The sequence below is a fragment of the Pogona vitticeps genome, chromosome 5 (genome assembly GCF_051106095.1).
Source record: "Pogona vitticeps strain Pit_001003342236 chromosome 5, PviZW2.1, whole genome shotgun sequence".
NCBI lineage: Eukaryota > Metazoa > Chordata > Lepidosauria > Squamata > Agamidae > Pogona > Pogona vitticeps.
The window spans coordinates 56,260,890-56,280,910 of NC_135787.1; the positions used below are offsets into that span (position 1 = coordinate 56,260,890).

General features: G+C 39.1%; 1 protein-coding gene across 4 annotated transcripts in view; it reads right to left on the reverse strand.

The window, feature by feature from the left end:
* Positions 1–12,403: 12,403 nt before the first annotated feature.
* Positions 12,404–20,021, reverse strand: part of GPM6A (glycoprotein M6A) — a 241,131-nt gene continuing 233,513 nt past the window's right edge. For all 4 annotated transcript variants that reach the window (XM_020803288.3, XM_073001440.2, XM_020803280.3 and 1 more), the window contains 2 exons: positions 19,896–19,961; positions 12,404–14,629 (listed from right to left, as the gene is read on the reverse strand). In XM_020803288.3, the coding sequence (XP_020658947.1) occupies positions 14,477–14,629; positions 19,896–19,961 (219 nt within the window). In that variant the 3' untranslated portion in view covers positions 12,404–14,476. The remainder of the gene's footprint in view (positions 14,630–19,895; positions 19,962–20,021) is intronic.

Sequence of the window (20,021 nt, forward strand, 5' to 3'; positions counted from 1 at the left end):
AACATTTTATTGGGTTTTCCCCCTTGAATAATTCGTTCCAGCACTAAGCAGTATTAATATCTGTGGATTTTGTGGGGTTTGGGAAATAGGAGTCTTCTATGGAATTCTTTTGAAGTTAGATGCAGGACTTTAGAAGGGGTTATTGTAAATCAGAGACAGGGAGGTTAGCCTGTTGCGGCAAACACAACAAAGAATCTTGAAAAAAATAGTTATGTGCCATAAAGTCAATTCTGACTTATAGAGGCCCTTTTCAGGGTTTCCCAGGTAAAGATGTGGTTTGCCATTCCCTTCTTCTGGGAGTGTCCTGGGACTGTGCAAGTTACCCAAGACCACACAAACTCACTGTACTCACAGGAGGCAGAATGAGGAATCGAACTCCCAACCTCTGCCTAAACCACTGAGCTATCTACCCAGCTAAAGAAGCCTGTTAAAAATGAACACATCTATTATTGCATAAGCTTTCATTGAGACAGCCATTAGATGTATGCTTTCTTATTTTTGGTAACCATTCAGTGACAATTCATATACAGTGGTGCCTCGCATAGCGAGGTTAATCCGTTCCGGATTAACCTCGCTATGCAGAAACATCGCTGTACGGAAAGGAAAAAGCCATAGAAACGCATTGAACTTTGTTTAATGCGTTCCTATGGCTTGAAAACTCACCGTTCAGCGAGGTTCCTCCATAGCGCCACCATTTTAGCGCCCTCTGAAAGCGAGGGCAGACGCGAAAATGCGGCGCGGACCTTCCGGCGGCCATTTTGGAACCGCCGATCAGCTGCTCTCCCCCGCTTCATTATGCGATGTTCGCTAATCGGACATTGCACAGCGGAAAAACCCCATAGGGGCTATCGCTGAGCGAATGCTCCAGCGATGGCCTGGACCCCCTCGCTAAGCGAATTCATCGCTCAATGGAGCGATCGCTAAGCGAGACACCATGGTATGACCTTTTTAATCTGATGGTAGACACTGTAGGTGTCTACCATCAGATTACATAACCTCTTTGAACCTACATTCATTCCAGATTCTCTACTATTGTTCTCTTCTAGCCATACCAAAATCCTGAGTTTTCAGACCTTCAGATTTCCTGCTGCATTTCCACCCACAAAACTGACATCCATGGGCAACCACAGAATTGAAAACCACAGAATAGGAAGCTACTGGCAATTGAAATTCACAGAATTGGGATCTACTGGCATTGTTTGCCTCAAGTCTGACTGCTTTGAAAAACAGGAGCAAAATTAGCATCTTCCAAGTATTAAGACTGGAAGAACAGCTACTTAGCCCAGTCAAAAATAGTTATTTAGCTCCTTCAGATGCACATGAATTCTTTTTATTATATTATATGACTATTTTTCTGAATATTTGGAGAAAGGAAGCATCACATGATAAACTGATTCAGATATAATTATTTCACACATAACTAACTACTATAAAAGAAAAGAAAAATAATGTTTACATTGTTCTGGAAAAAATCAGTACTGCATGCTAAAGAGAGCATCTGCCAGGTAAAAACTATTTATTTTGCTTTAATATGGCTTAAATTGACTGTTCCTGGTGGTTTAACTAAATTCCTAATCTGAACTCTGTTAGAGGCAGGCCATGTTAACTTGGCAGTCTTCCTCCCCCCCCACCCCCAGCTAATGAGAAACTCTTTGAGTTTAAAAATGCAGAAAGGGAGAAAGAGCAGGGGGGGAACCAGACTGTCTCTGTTTTAAGAGATGGGCCATAAATTCCAAATTGAATTTGGAATTTATGGAATTTTGGGATTGCCAGCTCTTCTTCCAGCTGAAGAAGAGCTGGAAACCAACCTGCATGCTGCACCTGCTTCCATCTAAAAAGCTCACCTGGCCTGTACACTGTCAGTCATGTGAATCTGGGTCATTAAAAACAGCACGTAAATTTGGAAGTGCACACAAGAACGTGATGCACAGGCTTGAAGAGTATGATTTATCATCAAAAGCTCACAATTTGTTTTGTTCTGTTTTATATTCTTAATGGTCACTTAAAGGTATCACTCACTCCTGCATTTCTATTGTCTGCATTGTTGCTATTGTACATTCTGTGAGAAAACACATTTACTACAAGAAAACCATCAACTCCACTGAAATGAACGGGAATTTTGTCATTAGCTGCAGTAGTAGAAGGATTGTGCTATATCTTATATTGTATTTCCCATTTTCGAATAATCAGGGCATGCAGTTTGAATCCCCAGAACCTTCTGCTGCAGTTCTCCTAGTCTAACCAGCAAGCTTATTATGCCATCTTGTGGCCATGAAGTACTACAGTGATTGGCAGCCAAACTGAGTGATACAGTTCATGTTTCTAAATGGTTTAATGCTCACACTTCCAGAACTCTAACTGGGCATTTAATATCTACATGTGTTCAAGCTGTACGCTGTGGAATTGAATAACTGGCCAGTCTAGATGTTCAGTGCATTGGCAACAATATGCATTGCAAGGAAATGGTGCATAGGAAAATGAAATTATCTTTATCTTAAAATTAGACACTCCAAAACCAAGAATCAACCACCACTAGTTTAATTAGAGACAGAGGGTGGGTGAGAGGAACAGAAAGTTACCTAGAAGTGGGACAGAGTGAGTTGATTAGCAGACAGGGAGGAGAATACATAACAGAAGGGTCCTAATAATGTAACACCCAGTAGTTCATATTGATCTATGGACTATCTGTTCTGGGAATGATATCTCCCATGAAAGATGAGAATGGATATTTTCCAAAAATTAAAATTAAAAAAAATCCCCACTGGACAAGATTTTGAGAGGATTTTTTTTTACATTTTTACCAAAAAAAAATCACAGAATATCTTTTGTACAAAAATTATTACATTTTGCACAAAGCTTCATATTTTAATAGACTTTTTTCACATCTCCCCTTCCACAGCTTTTTGCTAATGCCACTGCTGCTTTTTTTAAAAGTACTGGTCTTTTCATTCTCATGTAAAAGCAAAACATCTCGCAGGAACTAACCTTTGTTTTTCTACAGGGTGTCTCCATGTGCTGAGACACCTTTTTTCATTACAGGTGAAACTGCGAGCATTCATTACATCTTTAGCTTGTTCCATATATAAATGTATTTGTACACTCATTTGCTGAAAGACAACTAGAGATGAACAGCCAGTTCAGTGGTTCAGCATCATTTGTTTACTGGCTGCACAGCCGACCTGCAGTTTCGCACTCTTCCCCTTCCAGCAGGTGCCCACCGGCAATACTCACGAAGATGGGGCAAGGAAGCCATGATATTGCCTCTGAGTGGGCATCTGCCAGAGTGGGTGAGACACCAAACTAAAGATCATCTGTGCAGCTGGTAAACAAACCACACCAAACCACTGAACCAGTGGTTTGTGCCGATCTCTAACGTCAACACTTATTCAATGCAGTTGGGACTATTTAGACTTGTATGTTTAATGAGTTAACTACTTCTACTTTGGTCTGAGCCATTTGTAAGGTTGGCCAATCTCACCCTGCATGCTGGCTTTGTTATTTTTTTAAAAAAGCAAATGTAACTAACATCCAATAGATCCAAATATGACATAGATCAGTAGTTTAGTGCAGGCAAAAAGAGAGAGATTCATTATACATCACAAATCATTGCCCCAAAGAAGGCCATAAACTATTCAGGCCCCAATGTGTTGGGCAGGCTTTTAAATTGTAATAAATCGGAGGGCTTGTCACAGTGTTGCTGGCAGCTTCCGGGAACAGCTCCCAGGAAAAGCTTGAACTGCCCAGTCTGAGGATCCTTCAGAAATGAGGGATCAAAGGAGAGATTAGGAGAAGTCACCCTGAAGCATGGTGAGCAGTGGAAGTGAGGGAATCTGGGCAGCAACCTGGTGTTTCTTCCCTCTGAAGAGATCACCCTGAGCACAGATCGGGCGGGAGCCATTTTGGCCACTCAGCTGTGAGTAACCCACCCACCCTGGAGGAGAAGAGAATAAACAAATACAGTGTTTAAAATACACAACAACAAAGTAAGTTGAAGCCCCATTAAGTGGACAAAGAAATCAGAGTGAAAATATTTGGCTGAAAGAAGGCAAGGAGCCGCGAGCTTGCTTATCTGCTTACTCAAAAGCAAAACTGACTCTTAAACAGCAGGCTGTTCCAGGCCAAAAATGAGAGAGACAGAAAAAAAATATTTTGTTTCTGGAAAAAAAATCCAGAGTTTAGTTAGATTAAGCAAAAGGGAAGGAGAGAGCCTGGCTTCTTTGGGAAAGAAAATTTTGGGACCCTATATTTTTGGCCACTTAAGGCTTCCAAAGGACAACAAACTAATTGAAGTCTCCCATTACTTCTGTGTCTTGAAATCTCCTATTACTACTGTGTCTTTCCTTCCTGAATGTTTGGCAATCTGACTTAAGGGGACATCATCCAAATGCTCAGTCTAGCTAGGAGGACTATCAGACCATCACCAACCTCTCAATGTGATATTACAGGGCTTTTCCCCCCCTATCTGCTCTGAATTTTCCCAAATGCTCCCCACCACTATTCTCTGTTCCACCTCATGGAACTCCATGCAGTTGTACACCACCTTTGCATAAAACACTACTTTTCCTATTTAGTCTGTCCATTTGAACAAGCTATATCTTTCTATCACGACATTCTTACCATAGACACATCCTGCCAGCTTTTTGTAATTTGAGTTAAGTCATATTTGCCTTCCTGAGTCAATAATTCAAGCTTGTCTCCTTTGTTTCCTGCTCTATCTGTATGGAGCATGGAAAAAAGTTAATACAGACAAGTAAAATAACTTCCCCAAGCTGCTTCGTTATTGCTTTTTATCCACCCATTGAAGGGCTTCCTGTTCCACCATCCCAGTTTCTGGTGCTTCACTAACACTGTTGTCTCCAGTGTTGGTGTCTCTGTATTCTCTATAATTCTCCCTACAGAACTCTGATTGCCATGGATTCAGTTTAAAACCCTCCTGACTAGGCTTGTGAAAGTCCTGGCAAACATAGTCTTCCTAACCTTTGTAAGGCACAACCCATCACTTGCCAGGAGTCCTCCTAGAAACTCATATCATGATCCAATAAAATAAATCTCTGGTTTTTTTTTTCAACACCTGTATAACGATTTATCTGAAAGTAAGTCCAGTGGGACTCAATAGGACTTGCCTCTGAATTTCTGACTGGAGTCCTAGAATTACCGTAGCGACACCTAAGCAGTTTGATCTTTTCAAATTTCAAATTAAACTCGTCTGCTCTACAAGTCAGAGTGATGTGAGGATTACAGGTTCGTTCTTCACCCATCCAAAAATGTTCCAAAAGATTGAATTCAATTGCACTTGTTCTCAGATTGGTGTTTAGAGAATTGTAGCCTAAATGTTTTAAGCAAGCATTTAATTTTATACAGTTTTTAAGTCTTCAGAGCAAAAATGAGAGAAAAGGGATGTTACTCCACATCTATGTTGCTGTCATTGGATTAATTCATTATTCAGGAGAAAAGAAACAAGAAAGTGGGGAAGACTGCTAATTAAGCTTCAATTAAATATTACAGATTTTGAGTTATAAAAGTCAGATATATATTTGTGAATACTGTATAGAAATGAAACACTAAATCAGCTCATCATACAGAAGCTGTGGAAGTTCTATTCAAAAATGGAGATTAATTCAGAAAGCATACAAGAGACAATGCCTCAGTGTGGTTTAATTTAACTTAGTGAATTACGTAATCCAGTTAAGATTTTTCTCTCCTAAATCCATGCTTAAACTTGTGCATTGTGCTTTTGGCCACTAGATGTCTGTATTTTACAAGTTTCACCCACCCACCTCCTTTTTCCTTCACCTTATTGTTCAGCCATTTTCTTTCGTTCATTAAAATTCAGAAAATCATGCTCTCTGGGAGAGATAGGAAGAATTCCAAGTGTGCATCCATTCTTCAATTGGTTTGAAATTGCTTCAGATGGCACACTACCCCAAAACACTTAATGGTTTAGTGAAGCATTTACATTGTGCCTGAAATCCAGGATTCTGAAATGCACTGCAGATTCATTTTTGCTGCGGGGTTATTTCCTCTCTTTCCAAATAGAGAGCAAGCACAGGATTGATTTGCAGGCAGAACACCTCCTGAATAATAATTAAGACACTGAAGGATGTTGGTCTCACAACAGAAAGAGAATTTCATGGTTGCAGAACATAATGCCGCACATAATACATTTGTGTTTTTTTATTTATTTATATGCATAGAAATACACATCCCATACATGCTACTTATAATCAATTATTTGCAGTGGGCTAAAAGGTTAATCTTCATTTATTCTAGCTGTTATGAATACATTGATTCTAACAAACATATTCTACAGGAAACAATTCCTGTAACAATAGGGAGAAAATGGACCAGGTGCTGGCCACGATTCTCATCCAGGGGCAAAGCAGGAAATCACCTACTGATGTTTAGCATTCTAAGTTTCGATTATTTTAGTGATCTAATTAAACATGAATTTGGTCTCTCTTACACACTGAAAACCAATATAATTGATAATATTAAATAAATCCCTGTAAAAGTTTGGTGTCCAATTCAAAAATAAAGACCACTTTCATCAGGGATGGGGATTCGGGTCATGGGACTTGCTTTCAAGTCAGACTTAAGTTGCACAGGTGACTTGACTTGGACTTGCCTTGAGTTGTTTTTTTCAATGACTCAGACTCAACTCATGACTCAAAACCATCCGACAACCCCACCCCCTTTTCTGGACTTTGAACTCGGACTCGAAGATTTGCCAACATCCCCTACTCTCATAGATTTCACCAAAGAAGTTTATTTCATAAAATCAAAAAAATAAAGAAGGCATATCTCCTCTCAGGTGTCAACAAAAAAGATTAAAGATCAGTCTGTCAACCCGCTTGTGGAAGTCACATGGGAATTGCAGTATAATGTTCAATCAACTTTTCACCAATAATTTTTTGCAAAAGTCGAACTGAAGAATACTATAAGATTCTGCACTGAAACACCAGGTACCACATGGTGTAGAACATTCTACAGAACAGTAAGATCAGGTGATTCCAGAAGTGCAACTTTTTGCATCTGATGCAGCCACTGCATGATAAAAACACTATCTTTTGGACATAATAGAAGGTTGAATGTGAGAAGGGGATTACTAGAATTGCCCAAGATATATTTGGCTTGTTTTAGGACAGTTTCTCACACGCAACAATCCTCAGGTACTCTAGATGCTGCTTCCCATACCCCCAGCTTTGTGTAAGCAATACCAGCTCTTTACTCCAGATGGTATCATGAGAGCAGATACTGGGTGGTATCCAAGAATGCAGCAAGGAAGACTGAAAGCTTCAGTCTAGCACTTCGTATACTTTTAAATATAGGATTCCAATTATTTGGTGCAAGGACTTAGTTGAGCATGGACTAGTTATTGAATTAGTTGTTGACTCACTTAACTGAGAAGAAGTGAATGGACAGATGGATGGAAGCTATACTGTTTAGAATGGTAGGCCAGATTTTTTTGATTAGAAGCAAAACCTTTATTAACAGAAAATGTCACACAACCACACAGAATATTTTCTATCATCACAGCTCTACCAAAAAAAAAAGTATTCTATTAGAGGAAAGCATTAAGAGCATGTTTTTATTCCAGATTTCACTTGACAAAACACACTGTTGCTGTCATTTCACACAAGATGGCTCTGCGATTTCTCTTCATTAAAACAGTGGGGCACTAGCAGCCTTTTGATGTTGCTAGTGGTTTGTTGGCAGGAAAGAAACTGTAAAAAAATGACTTAGGGAATTGGAAAACCTCAAATGCTTGCCTCAGGAAGAGTGTAAATGAGACTGATAAATAAGTTCAGGGAAGACCTGAATGGGAATTAACTTGTTTGCAAATATCAATTGGTGATTAATTACTTCTCCATTTTGATAAATGGTTCTTTACTTTTCTGCATTGCTAAGGAAATGCTTCAAGATGGTCATATAAGTGGTTTGTGCTTAAGCTAATCTGATATTTAAAGAACTAGGTCCCAAATTTAGGTTTCCCTCCATTTTCTATTGCCTTTTCCTTGTGCATCTTGTCTTCCAGATTGTAAGGCAGAGAGCAAGGATTGTCCTACTTTGTCTGGGGATCTTTTTGGTAAGAATATTTTAAATACATAAGTGGTTTTATCAATAAAATTTAAGTAACATTGACAGAACTAAACGAACACATTATTCTTTAGTCAACTTCAATCCCATCTGCCATAACCACTGTTGTTTCAAGGACTAGTAGACACTATGTAAGCACCAGGAGTGCTAGAGAGAGGAGCATGCGGGGGGCAGTGAGTGTCAAAATGGGGAAGATTGAAGACTGAACATTACAAGGCAGATGAAAGATTTTAGAGAGAGAAGAAATGATGAACAAGTGATTAGTGATGATAGCCAGTTCATGCATGTATGCTTGAAAGAGTTAACATGATCCCCTCAAACGGAATCTGTCAGGGACAACAGAAATTGATGGCAATGTTTCTTTTTGTTGCATTTGTGATGAGTTATTCATATACGCAAATGGTCACCACATGGATGTTACAATCATTCAAGCAGGTTTACAAAGCTCTAAAAATCCAAACATCTTTCATGCGCTTACTGAATATTGCAGCAATGATTTAATTCTAGAAGAAAAGGGATCGAAAGGAGTAGGATATATCAGATATCAATGTAGGAGAAGAATAAAATTGTGACATTTCAGAGTTCTATTTCACAGTTCTATTCATATCACTTGAAATAAAACCTGAAGATGGAACATAAGCTGTAATGCAGTATGTGTTTGTATCACTGTGCAGTGTAAGATGGTAATTAGTTCCAAGACTGAGATGTGGAAGAGATTGGCAATGTCTAATTATTGAAAGAGCATACAGATTTCTACATGGATGGAGAATGTCAGAGAGGATGAGTGTGGAGGTATTGTTTGGAAAGATGTGGCAGAAGTGGGGATGAAAGAGAGGGATAACGACTCAGGCTTGAGGAGGCCACTTTGGAACAGAGAAATGGGAAAGTCTGTGTATGAGTGAGGGGAAAATATGTTTCAATGTTCAGTACCTATACTTGGAGTTTTGTATTGGTTTCATAATACAAATTTCCCCATGTATTTATGTATTGGAGAGTGGCCAAATATAAATATATGTTACCTTAGAATGGTGATTAGTGGGACGTGGTGGCGCTGCGGGCTAAACCGCAGAAGCCTGTGCTGCAGGGCCAGAAGACTAAGCAGTCGTAAGATCGAATCCACGCGACGGAGTGAGCTCCCGTCGCTTGTCCCAGCTCCCGCCAACCTAGCGGTTCGAAAGCATGCAAATGCAAGTAGATAAATAGGGACCACTTCGGTGGGAAGGTAACAGCGTTCCGTGTCTAAGTCGCACTGGCCATGTGACCACGGAAGATTGTCTTCGGACAAACGCTGGCTCTATGGCTTGGAAACGGGGATGAGCACCGCCCCCTAGAGTCGAACACGACTGGACAAAAATTGTCAAGGGGAACCTTTACCTTTTTATAGAATGGTGATTAACAAAACAAGCTTGCTGTTTTTATAACCGTACTACTGTGGGTTCACTGCTAGGTTATAATCTAAAACCCAAAAAGTGCCATCATGGATCTTATGTGCTTGAAACATTGATATTGAAACTAGTCTTGTCAAGATCCTCGTGGCATTCTATAACCCAGAAAGGCAATAAAGCAGGCATTTGTGCTTGTTCCAAGTCTGTGTGATACATAGTGGATAGTCTAAAGGAAATATACAGGCAGGACATGAACGCCAGAGCACTTTGTAGCTTATGTGCTCCAGCTGCTATTTACAGAGACATACAGAGATCGTACTGTATATAGTCACCATGAGCTCTTTACATTCTTTCTTTTCTAAACAAACAAAATAATTTGGTTTTGTCACCAAACCAGGCCACCTTCCCGATCTTCTCTAACTCCAAGGAATTTATGGCAAGAAGCTTAAAATCTCCAGTCTCCATACAGATTCTTGAGGGGGGCTCTCGCGACACTCCCTCTATTCCAAGAGGTTATGTCATGTGCTGTCAAGACAGAACCGACTTATAATGACCTGATATGGCTTTCAAGGTAAGTGAGATATTTAAGGAGTGGCATTACCTGTTCCACACCCTAGTGAGCTTCCATAGCTGAGAGAAGATTCAAATCCAGCCCTCCTGAGTCTTACTCCATCACTCTATCCACTACACCGCACTGGTAAACCTATTGCAAGAATTAACTATTTATTCCTGTTCTCCATTTTCTATTCTTTACCTGATCACTAATCTGTAAGAGAATGGCTAGAATGCTATGGCTTACATAAATGCAATGCTGTAAATCACAGCAAAATAACAGGGTAAAAGGTTAAAGGTAAAGGTTCCCCTTGACAATTTTTTTTGTCCAGTCGTGTTCGACTCTAGGGGGCGGTGCTCATCCCCGTTTCCAAGCCATAGAGCCAGCGTTTGTCCAAAGACAATCTTCCATGGTCACATGGCCAGTGCAACTGAAACACGGAATGCTGTTACCTTCCCACCGAAGTGGTCCCTATTTATCTACTTGCATTTGCATGCTTTCGAACCCCTAGGTTGGCGGGAGCTGGGACAAGCGACAGCAGCTCACTCCGTTGTGTGGATTTGATCTTACGACTGCTTGGTCTTCTGACCCTGCAGTACAGGCTTCTGCAGTTTAGCCCACAGCGCCACCACGTCCCTTGTTAGGGAGCCACCTGTATTCCTCATCAAATAAGAATTTGTGATTCTTTAACTAGTTTCAGCATATTCACTACAGTGATTCGTGCCATTTTAATGTATATCAGCATTCATAAGCAACGGGATTCTGGTAACGTACCTTGTATCATGGTGGTTAAATTGCACTACTGCAGCCAAGACTCTACTCATGACCTGACTCATATAGCTAGCTCAAGAGTGACTCAACCTTCCATCCTTCCAAGGTTAACTGGATACCCAGCTCACTGGGGTCCAACATGTAGCCTGCATAATTTATATTGCAAATCTCCCATAGAGTGGTTTAAGCACACTTTTTACCTTTTTTTAAACTTTATGGCTGTTATCTCTGGACAGGAGTCTGTGAGAAAAGCCTTTTGGAAACAGACGCAAAACCTGGCCTCCATATCACTCATTTTCTCAGTTTTTCCTAAAGAGTCCTTAAAAGCAGAATCTACGTAGATTCTTTTTAGACAGGTTTTCTGCTTCTCTGTGCTTGTTAATTATATCTTTAATAGTGTTAAAACTATTCTACTAGAACCGACAGTAAGCTAACCACTCTGTAATGTCCTAGATTCCATCCTCACCTATCCATTGATAAAACTGTACACTCTCCAGTTCTCTCTGCTACCGGAACTGATCTTGGGGATATATTTTTGTTAGAAGACTAGCAACTTCACATTTGAGTTATGTAAGAAATCTCCGATGGATGCCATCTGCGCATGGTGATTTGCCAATGAAATCTAGACCTTTTTCTCTTAATATCACTACTCATTTCAGCTAAACAACTTATTTTGGAAATACCAATCCACACATGAGTATCTGCCGTACATCAGTAGGAAGACAGAAATATTTCATTTATCTTTTAGTATTCCTTTCAGTGCATTGTCATCTAGGGTACAATTGCCTCTCTCACTTGCTTCCTGTTCCTGGTATGTTTGAAAGAAATGTTAATTTTTAGGTTTAATGCTGTTAGATATGCTCCTCCTTTTAACTGTTGGGTTTGATGTTATTAATGATTTGCACCCTATACTGTCTACATGAAGTCATTGGCTGACCTTGGGCCAGTCACGGTCTCTCAGCCCAACATACTCACAGGAGTGATCTGGGGATAAAGTCAGAGAAAGAGAGCCACATTCAGCACTTTCAGTTCATCAGAGGAAAGATGGAAGATATATGTAACGAATACTATTGTTCTCCTTTCTATTCACCTCATCTGGAAAAGACCTTCAGCTGCTAGCTTAAGGACAGATTTTCACTCTAGTATTTCTGTCCTGGGGAATGTACTCCTCCTGACCTACAATATGCTTTATAACTCAGGTCTGTTTCAGTTACACTCAGGTGTTTTGGAGATCTTTGACCCTCCTGACTATTCCTTTCAACTTTCACTTATGGATCCTGAGAACTGTAAATAAACTATTGAGTAACAATACTGATTAAACTTTCGGTAAATAAACTGTTGAGTAACAATACTGATTTAAAGTATTTATTTGTTATAATTGTTTTGGAACAATCTAGATTATACTAGATATCCATTTCATTACAAACTGCTTAAATTTTTTCTATATCAAGTCAAAAACAAGTAGTGTAAATAAACAAGAATGAGAATGCTGTGTAGTAACAAGCAGACTAGAAAATATTTACTCTGAAAGATATGAAAAACATTTAATTTTTTTGTTTTTTATTAGAAAGAAAAGAAATGAAGCACAGACAACTAATAAGTACACAAAGTACACAAGTGTATTTATTACATTTTTGCAAGCACTTGGTTCTACATTTCAAAAACGCCACCATCAAGCTGTTGGCACATTTATGTACAAAACAGATTAATTGTAATGCCTGCTACAAAGCATTCTTTGTGAAAATACAAACTCTAATACCAGAGAAAAGCCAAAAGCATCAACATCATTACATGAGTTTAAAAGACACTGTTTTAAAAATCATCACAAACTTTTTTAAGACACAAAACTGAAACACTACAATATAGAATCGAAAGAGGTCCATAATACTTTTTGCAGACTGTAAATACTGGTACTGCACATATCAGAAAATGTTGATCCCGTAAGACAGTAAAGTGTAAAAAACAAAGTTTTTTTAAAAAAATGAAAACAAAACCAAACCAAAAAAAAAACCCCAAATCAACTAATACTACTTGATGCATAAACATGCCACAAGTAACTATAGTATTACCCTCTACTTACTACAAGATTTGGTAAAAAGTACTGATGATGCATGATTAGTAATAGTAGAAAGAATAAATGTACTCAATAACTTTTATTAGAAATGCACTTACACTGAGAGGATTCACAATGGTCCAATAAGTGCACAGAACTAGCTAGGTTTTTTTAAAAAAAACACTGACAAAAATGTCTTGTCAGGATACATCACTTTAAAAGACTTTACAGCATTCTTGTAGCATTAGAAATAGGCAAATTAAAATTAAAATAAAAAAACACCAATTTTGGTCCAATAATATTGATTTTTTTTCCTTTTTGTAATTTTTTGTGCATTTTTTAAATACAGGTACTTCTTCCAGATTAACATGACTGACTTTTCTCTTAATAATGTTCTTACTCAAAATAAAGGTTCAAATATATTACTAACACTTCCAAACAACAGCTCCAGTAGCAGCCATTAACCTCACTTTAACATAATACAGGTAAACCAGTTATGTGTGTAGGAAAGCTACAAGCCAAGCTTTTACATTTATGGAAGCCTCCTTAAATATATCACATACAATATATGTATAGTTCAGACAGGTGCAATCCACTTAAATTTTTTAAAGCAGGTAAAAAGACTTCAGACTCTTAAAGATTGCTGATATATCACTTTCAAAAAATGTAGCTAAGCAACAAATGTTCACATCAGCACATGAACAGCTCGGATTCAGCATAACCATTTGTGGAATTACAAAGATCATTCTGCAGAAACCTATGCATAGCTCTATGTAACATTTGTCTATACACTGCAACTCTGGAAAGGTAACTGTGGTATCATATGCTTTGAAGAAGACAAATGGCCATGCATTAGCAAGCACCACAGTCTGCATGCTCACAATATAAACAGCAGGAATCACCACCAATGAAACTTTAAAAGAGATAATACTTGGTTAAGTACATCAAGAATTATACAATGTTAACAAAGATAAGAAGCACTTCTTTTTGTTGTTGTTGCTGTTGTTGTTGGTTTTTACCTACTCTTACAAATTTAGAAATTGCACCTTTGTTTTAAAATGTTCTTAGGACCCTTCATCAAGATGCTTCCTGGTCCATCTGGCAAGATTTCCAAATCTGAAGGAATGTCAGCAGTGTGCCTCCTCGAGAAATCGCACGTGATGTACTAGTGGTCCCTTTGAAGTATACCTGTAGTTAAAGTACTTACCAAAATCCAAACTAAAAAGTATAAAAAGCTATTTTTGTCATTTCAAAAACATATAAGAAACAATGCAAAAAGGTGTTATGCATAACACATACAAAGTGATTTTAAAAAATAATAATCAAACATCTCCGTATTTGACAATAGTTAGTATTCTTGATCTAACAGAAAATAAATCACTTTAGGGTTCAGAAAAGGCTGTTTCAGGAGCTTTGTAGTAGAGACTGATCACACAAGCTATTCACTAATTAGGAAACCAAGTGCTGGACAACCAAGAATTGTACAGGGGTGATTTACAAGTCACCCTAACTATCTTTTGTGAGAAGCACTTTCATTTTGATTTTAAATGAAAAGATGGATGGCCTTTAGTTAAACAACAAAGCATTCAATGGTAGAAAGTAAGGTAAGGTTTCTTCTTATGTGTATGCATTGAGTCGCTCTTTAGAGCGGGTAGAATGAATGTCGTGAAGCTCTTGCTCCTCCTTTGATTTAATATCCTCATACTTCTGCATTCTGCAGGCATCTTTCACATAGGCCCAGTTGGCAGAAAGAACCATAAGGTAGTGGACCTGAAAAGGAGAAAGAAAGGAGAAAGGGGAGAGAGTGAGTGTATATGTGTGTGTGTGTGTGTGTGTGTGTGTGTGTGTGTGTGTGTGTGTGTGTTTGTGTGTGTGTTTGTGTTTGTGTGTGTGTGTGAGAGAGATACTTTGGAATCTGACCACCTCAGCTTGTTATCACACCAACCTGGACCTCTTGAAACTTCTACCATGTCTAACCTATTTCATAAAAAAGGAATTTTTGAGAACGACTTGGTATTTGCTGGGTAGTTCAAAGCAAAATGATTTCCCTTGTTTTAGGCTCATGGCTGAAAGTTCTGAATATTTCTTTATGCCAAATACAATATGAGATGTAAAAATGGGGAATATATCTTGATCAATTTAGAAAATAAAGTATTAATTTACCACTCAGACATGGATGTTCTGGGTATGCAACCTTCTTGATCAGTCTCCTTTTTGGGAAAGTCAAGAGTGCACTTCTTCCTTGGATTGCATGCATCCGAGCAACTTGGCTTTGGTTATACATGGATTTTTTTTTCTCCTGGCATGGCGGTTCCACTTGGAAGCTAGGGAGGGTGCTAGAGCATGCCAGGAGGCTGACATAGGTTGGGGGAGGTCACGGCAGCAGGGAAGAATCAATTCTGAGCTCTCTCACTTTGGCACAGCTAATTTAGCACTCCTCTAGTGCCATTCGTTTGTTTGTTTGTTTGTTTAATTGGATTTCTACCCACCCCCCATCTAGACCAAGGGTCTACTCTTACTCCATTTGGGCTTGGCTAGGCACACCTGTGCAATAGGAAAACGTATCACCCATGGGTGTCGCCATCTTAGCCTGATCCACTGCTAAGAGGAAGAGGCAAAGAAGGAGCAAAACTGGCTCCTGTGGGAAGGGCCCAGGAAACCACATGTAGAGTGAGGCAAGCCTTCACTCAGCCCCTAATCTTGGACAGAACCTTGCACAGAGAATGGTGATGCATCTCTACCAACCTCCTCTGGAGAGGAAACTCTTGCAGCATTCCAAGGAAAAACATTTCACACCCACCCCCCCAAAAAAATATAACATTGGTTTGCATGAATTAGCATAGGGAAAAAAGGAGATTGCTTTGCTTAAGCTTGCAGATGCTGCTAGAGACACAAATTTGTATGAAGTAAACTCTTCTGTTCTCTCTGAGTGTGTGAGAGAGTGCATTAATCGACTTTTTATGCTTTGTAGTTAAATTTGTGGGGCATAAGAACTACACACAGACTTTTAACTACACAGAAGTCCAGCACTCCTAACCCCAGCATTGTTGGAAGAGAACATGTACATTAATCAAATACATTACATAAGGAGCCAACGCATGTACCCAGCACTTTCAGAGCTAAGTGAAATATTAATCACTGTTCTGGTTTGCAAAGGCAGCTAAATCAAGGGCAGAGACCAAGCAAGCCAAGATTAATCTGTGTTTCAAAGCTCCACATTCACTTCAACCAACCATATCTCTGTCTATTTGCTACCTGTACAATGCCTCAGATATATTTAACAACTACAGAACATGAAGACAACCATATTTGGCATATGGACATTGTAAAACCAATTTTATTGCCATGGTAACTAAAGAAGAGGGCAAGTTCAGATTTGTGTTAAACATTCAAGTGCTTCATGACTGTAAGACAAAGGTAGTTCTGAAGCCGTTGCTACAAGATTTCACACTACACAAGTGTTCCATCAAAGTGACCTTTCAGAGGCAGGAGAATGGCACAGTTAGAAATATACCTCCCCCTCTATAAGATAAAATGGCATCCAGGTAGAGTCTGAGTATATTGGGAAGATACATTTTTTTAGTTTATTTTATTACATGCCACTCCTGCGTGGATGCAACATAACAGCAGGATGCAAGAGGTCAGTGTCACTTCACTCACAGACTCACAAAATGATAAACAGAGATCCTCCTCCTGTGTTGTCCACTCAGAAAACCCTGTTGAGCCATATCCTCATAGCTCGCCACTGCGTATTTAAACCTCTCTCACACATACACTTTGTACCATCCTGATGTGTTGGACTACAACTCCCAGAAGTCCCAAAGAACAAGATTCAGGAAGGCACTGTCTATACTACAGACGCTCCCCTCTCCTCCCCCCCCACAACTTGCATCCACAAGGACAGCCTCACGGGGGGGGGGGAAGAGCACCCATCTCTTCCTATTTCTTCCCATCAAAAATTCTTACTAACAATTTCCTTTTTTTCCAATATCCCCTACTTATAATTCACCTCATTGGTCCCTTCATGGCAGCGACGGCAGCTGCTGCTGCTGTTTCTTAATCTTCTGTCAATCTCCCACCCCACATTTTTTCAAGCCATTAAAATAAGGGTTTCTGAAACTAGTTTGTCCTGTCCTTCCTCTCTCCCAAGGAAAGTCTTCAGATGTCCTTGCAGACAGACCCATGCTTTGGCAACCTGAAGAACACTTTACCTTGTCAGCACTACTCAACTGTCGAGGGAACTATGTTACAGCCTCTAAAAATCAAATACTGGTTACGTTACTACTATTCTGCAATTTTTTAGCTCAATCACCTTTTCTCAATTTTACTTCACTTAACATACAAATGAGTATTATTTGAATGAATTAATTTTGTAGACACTGAAACTGTTTTCTTCTGCCTAAGTAGATTCTACCTAACTTCTCCTTCATGCTCCCTGTCTGCAAAGATATGTACTGAGTAAATCCTTGCCTGGTGCAAACAGCGAGGCCTGATAAAAGTGCAATTTTCTCACACAGTATATAGTTCCTCTAGCCTCAGAGATAAGAAGACACTGGAGGTGTAACAATGATTTCAGATGGCATAATAACAGTGTTTTGCAATTTGTTTTCCTTGAGAGGAGACTGAGGTTACTATGGACAGTATTATTGTCACCTTGAGCCAGTCATTCTCTCTCCATCTGAGCTACCTCACAGGCTGTTGTTAGGATACCACAGAGATAGAGAGATAACTGTACATGCTGCCTCAGTTTCTTCAGAGGAAAGGGGAGACAGGAATGCAATAGATGCCGTTCGGCCCCATGGGGCTGGACCCTCCTTAATGCCACCTTTGCGGGGATATTTGTATTGGTATACGAATACCCCCATCTCTAGTCAAAACTGGTAACATATCTAACTGGTCAAGGTAATTTGTTCTTTCTGCTGACATTATCCAGGAATCTCCTGGTTTTTAAGCCTTCACCAAAAACTAGCTATAAATTCCCAAACAATGTTCCACAACCATAAGTAATATTTTTTTAAAAAAAACTTAATCTTTGCAATGTCAAATCACTGTTGGATATTAAAATGGCATTCAAAATTACTGGAATAGTTTTAAATAACTTATTTTGTTATACAGTCATGTGAAAAAAGAGTACACCTTCTTTGAATTTTATGGCTTTACATATCAGGACATAAGAAAAATCATCTAGTCCTTAGCAGGTCTGAAAATTAAGTAAATACAACCTCAGACAAACAACACATGATGTATGAAACCATGTCATGATTTGTTTAACAAAAATAAAGCCTAAATGAAGAAGCCATGTGTGAAAAACTAAGTACACCTTATGATTCAATAGCTTGTAGAACCCCCCCTTTAGGAGCAATAACTTTAAGTAATCATTTTCTGTATAACTTTATCAGTCCATCATATCGTTGTGGAGGAATTTTGGCCCACTCTTCCTTACAACGTTGCTTCAGTTTATTGAGGTTTGCAAGTATTTGTTTATGCACAGCTCTCATAAGGTCCCACCACAGCATTTCAATCAGGTTGAGGTTTTGACTTTGATTGGGCCATAGCAACACCCAGATTCTTTTCTTTTTCAGATGTGTGCTTGTGATCATTGTCCTGTTGCGTGACCCAGTTTCAGTCAAGATTTAGCTGTTGGACAGATGACCTGATCTTTCACTCTATAATACTTCGGTATACAGAAGAGTTCATGGCCGACTTAATGACTACAAAGTACCCAGGTCCTGCAGCTGCAAAACAAGTCAAAAACATCACCTCTCCACCACCGTGCTTGACGGTTGTTAACCGTGCTTGACGGTTGTTATAAGATGTTTCTGTTGATATGCTGTGTTTGGTTTTCACCAAACATGGTGCTGTGCATTACGGCCAAACATTTCCAGTTTGGTCTCATCCGTCCAAAGGACATTGTTCCAGAAGTCTTGAGGTTTGTCCGGATACAACTTTGCAAAACTAAGCCATGCTGCCATGTTCTTTTTAGAGAGAATAGGCTTTCTCCTGGCAACCCTTCTAAACAAACCATACTTGTTCAGTCATTTTCTAATTGTACTGTCATGAACTTCAACATTTAACATGCTAACTGATGCTCGTAGAATCTGAGATGTAACTCTTGGTTTTTTTGCAATTTCTCTGAGCATTGCATGGACTGACCTTGGGGTGAATTTGCTTGGGCATCCACTCCTGGGAAGATTAGCAACTGTCTTGAATGTTTTCTACTTGTGAATAGTCTTCCTCACTATAAAAGGATGGACTTTAAATTGCTTGGAAATAGCCTTCTAACTCTTCCCAGATCAATGGGCAGCAACAATTGCTTCTCTACAATTATTGCTGATGTGTTTCCTCCTTGGCATTGTGTTAATACACACCTGAATGCTCCAGACCAGCAAACTGGTTAAACTTCAGTATTTACACAGGTGGTCACACTTGCTGATGATCAAGAGCATTTGGTTAGAGGCACCTGGCTGCTATTTAGCCTCTTAATTCATGTGGAAGCAGTAATGGTGTACTTAGTTTTTCACACATGCCTTCTCCATTTTGGCTTTACATTTGTAAAATAAATAATGACACAGTGTAATATGTCATGTGTTGTTGTTCATCTGAGGCTGTATTTTCAGATGTTCAGACCTGCTAAGGACCAGATGCTTTTTACTATGTCTTCATACATCAAACCATAGAATTCAAAGAGGGTGTACTTTTCCACATAACTGTACAGGCTGTTGCTCTTGCTTTTGGCTGGTTATATTTGTACATGAAAGAAAAGGATAACAGAACAAATGTAAGTTTTACTTATAGATGGTATAGTGATGTTTAGATATAGTAATATACAGGACAGAGAGCTCTCTCAGTTTAAGTGGGGAAAGGAGGGTGCATTTTGGCTACCTAAGAGAGACACAGAGATTTCCTCTCCTCTTCTTTCCTAAAATACTTGATAATGAGGTATAAAACTCTTACATATTATTAAAGTGCTATTTTATTTGAGATACAAAAGACTTTACTGCAATTTTATTTTAAAGCAAAGGTTTGTAAATCTTACCATAGCAATGACTGCTGCTCCAGCCCCAGCAAGGGCCACAATGAACAAATGGAATGTCATGTTCAGCTGCAAGAAGAGCAAAGAAAGCAAGAAAGGACACTCATTGAACCCACATCCTGCAAGTGT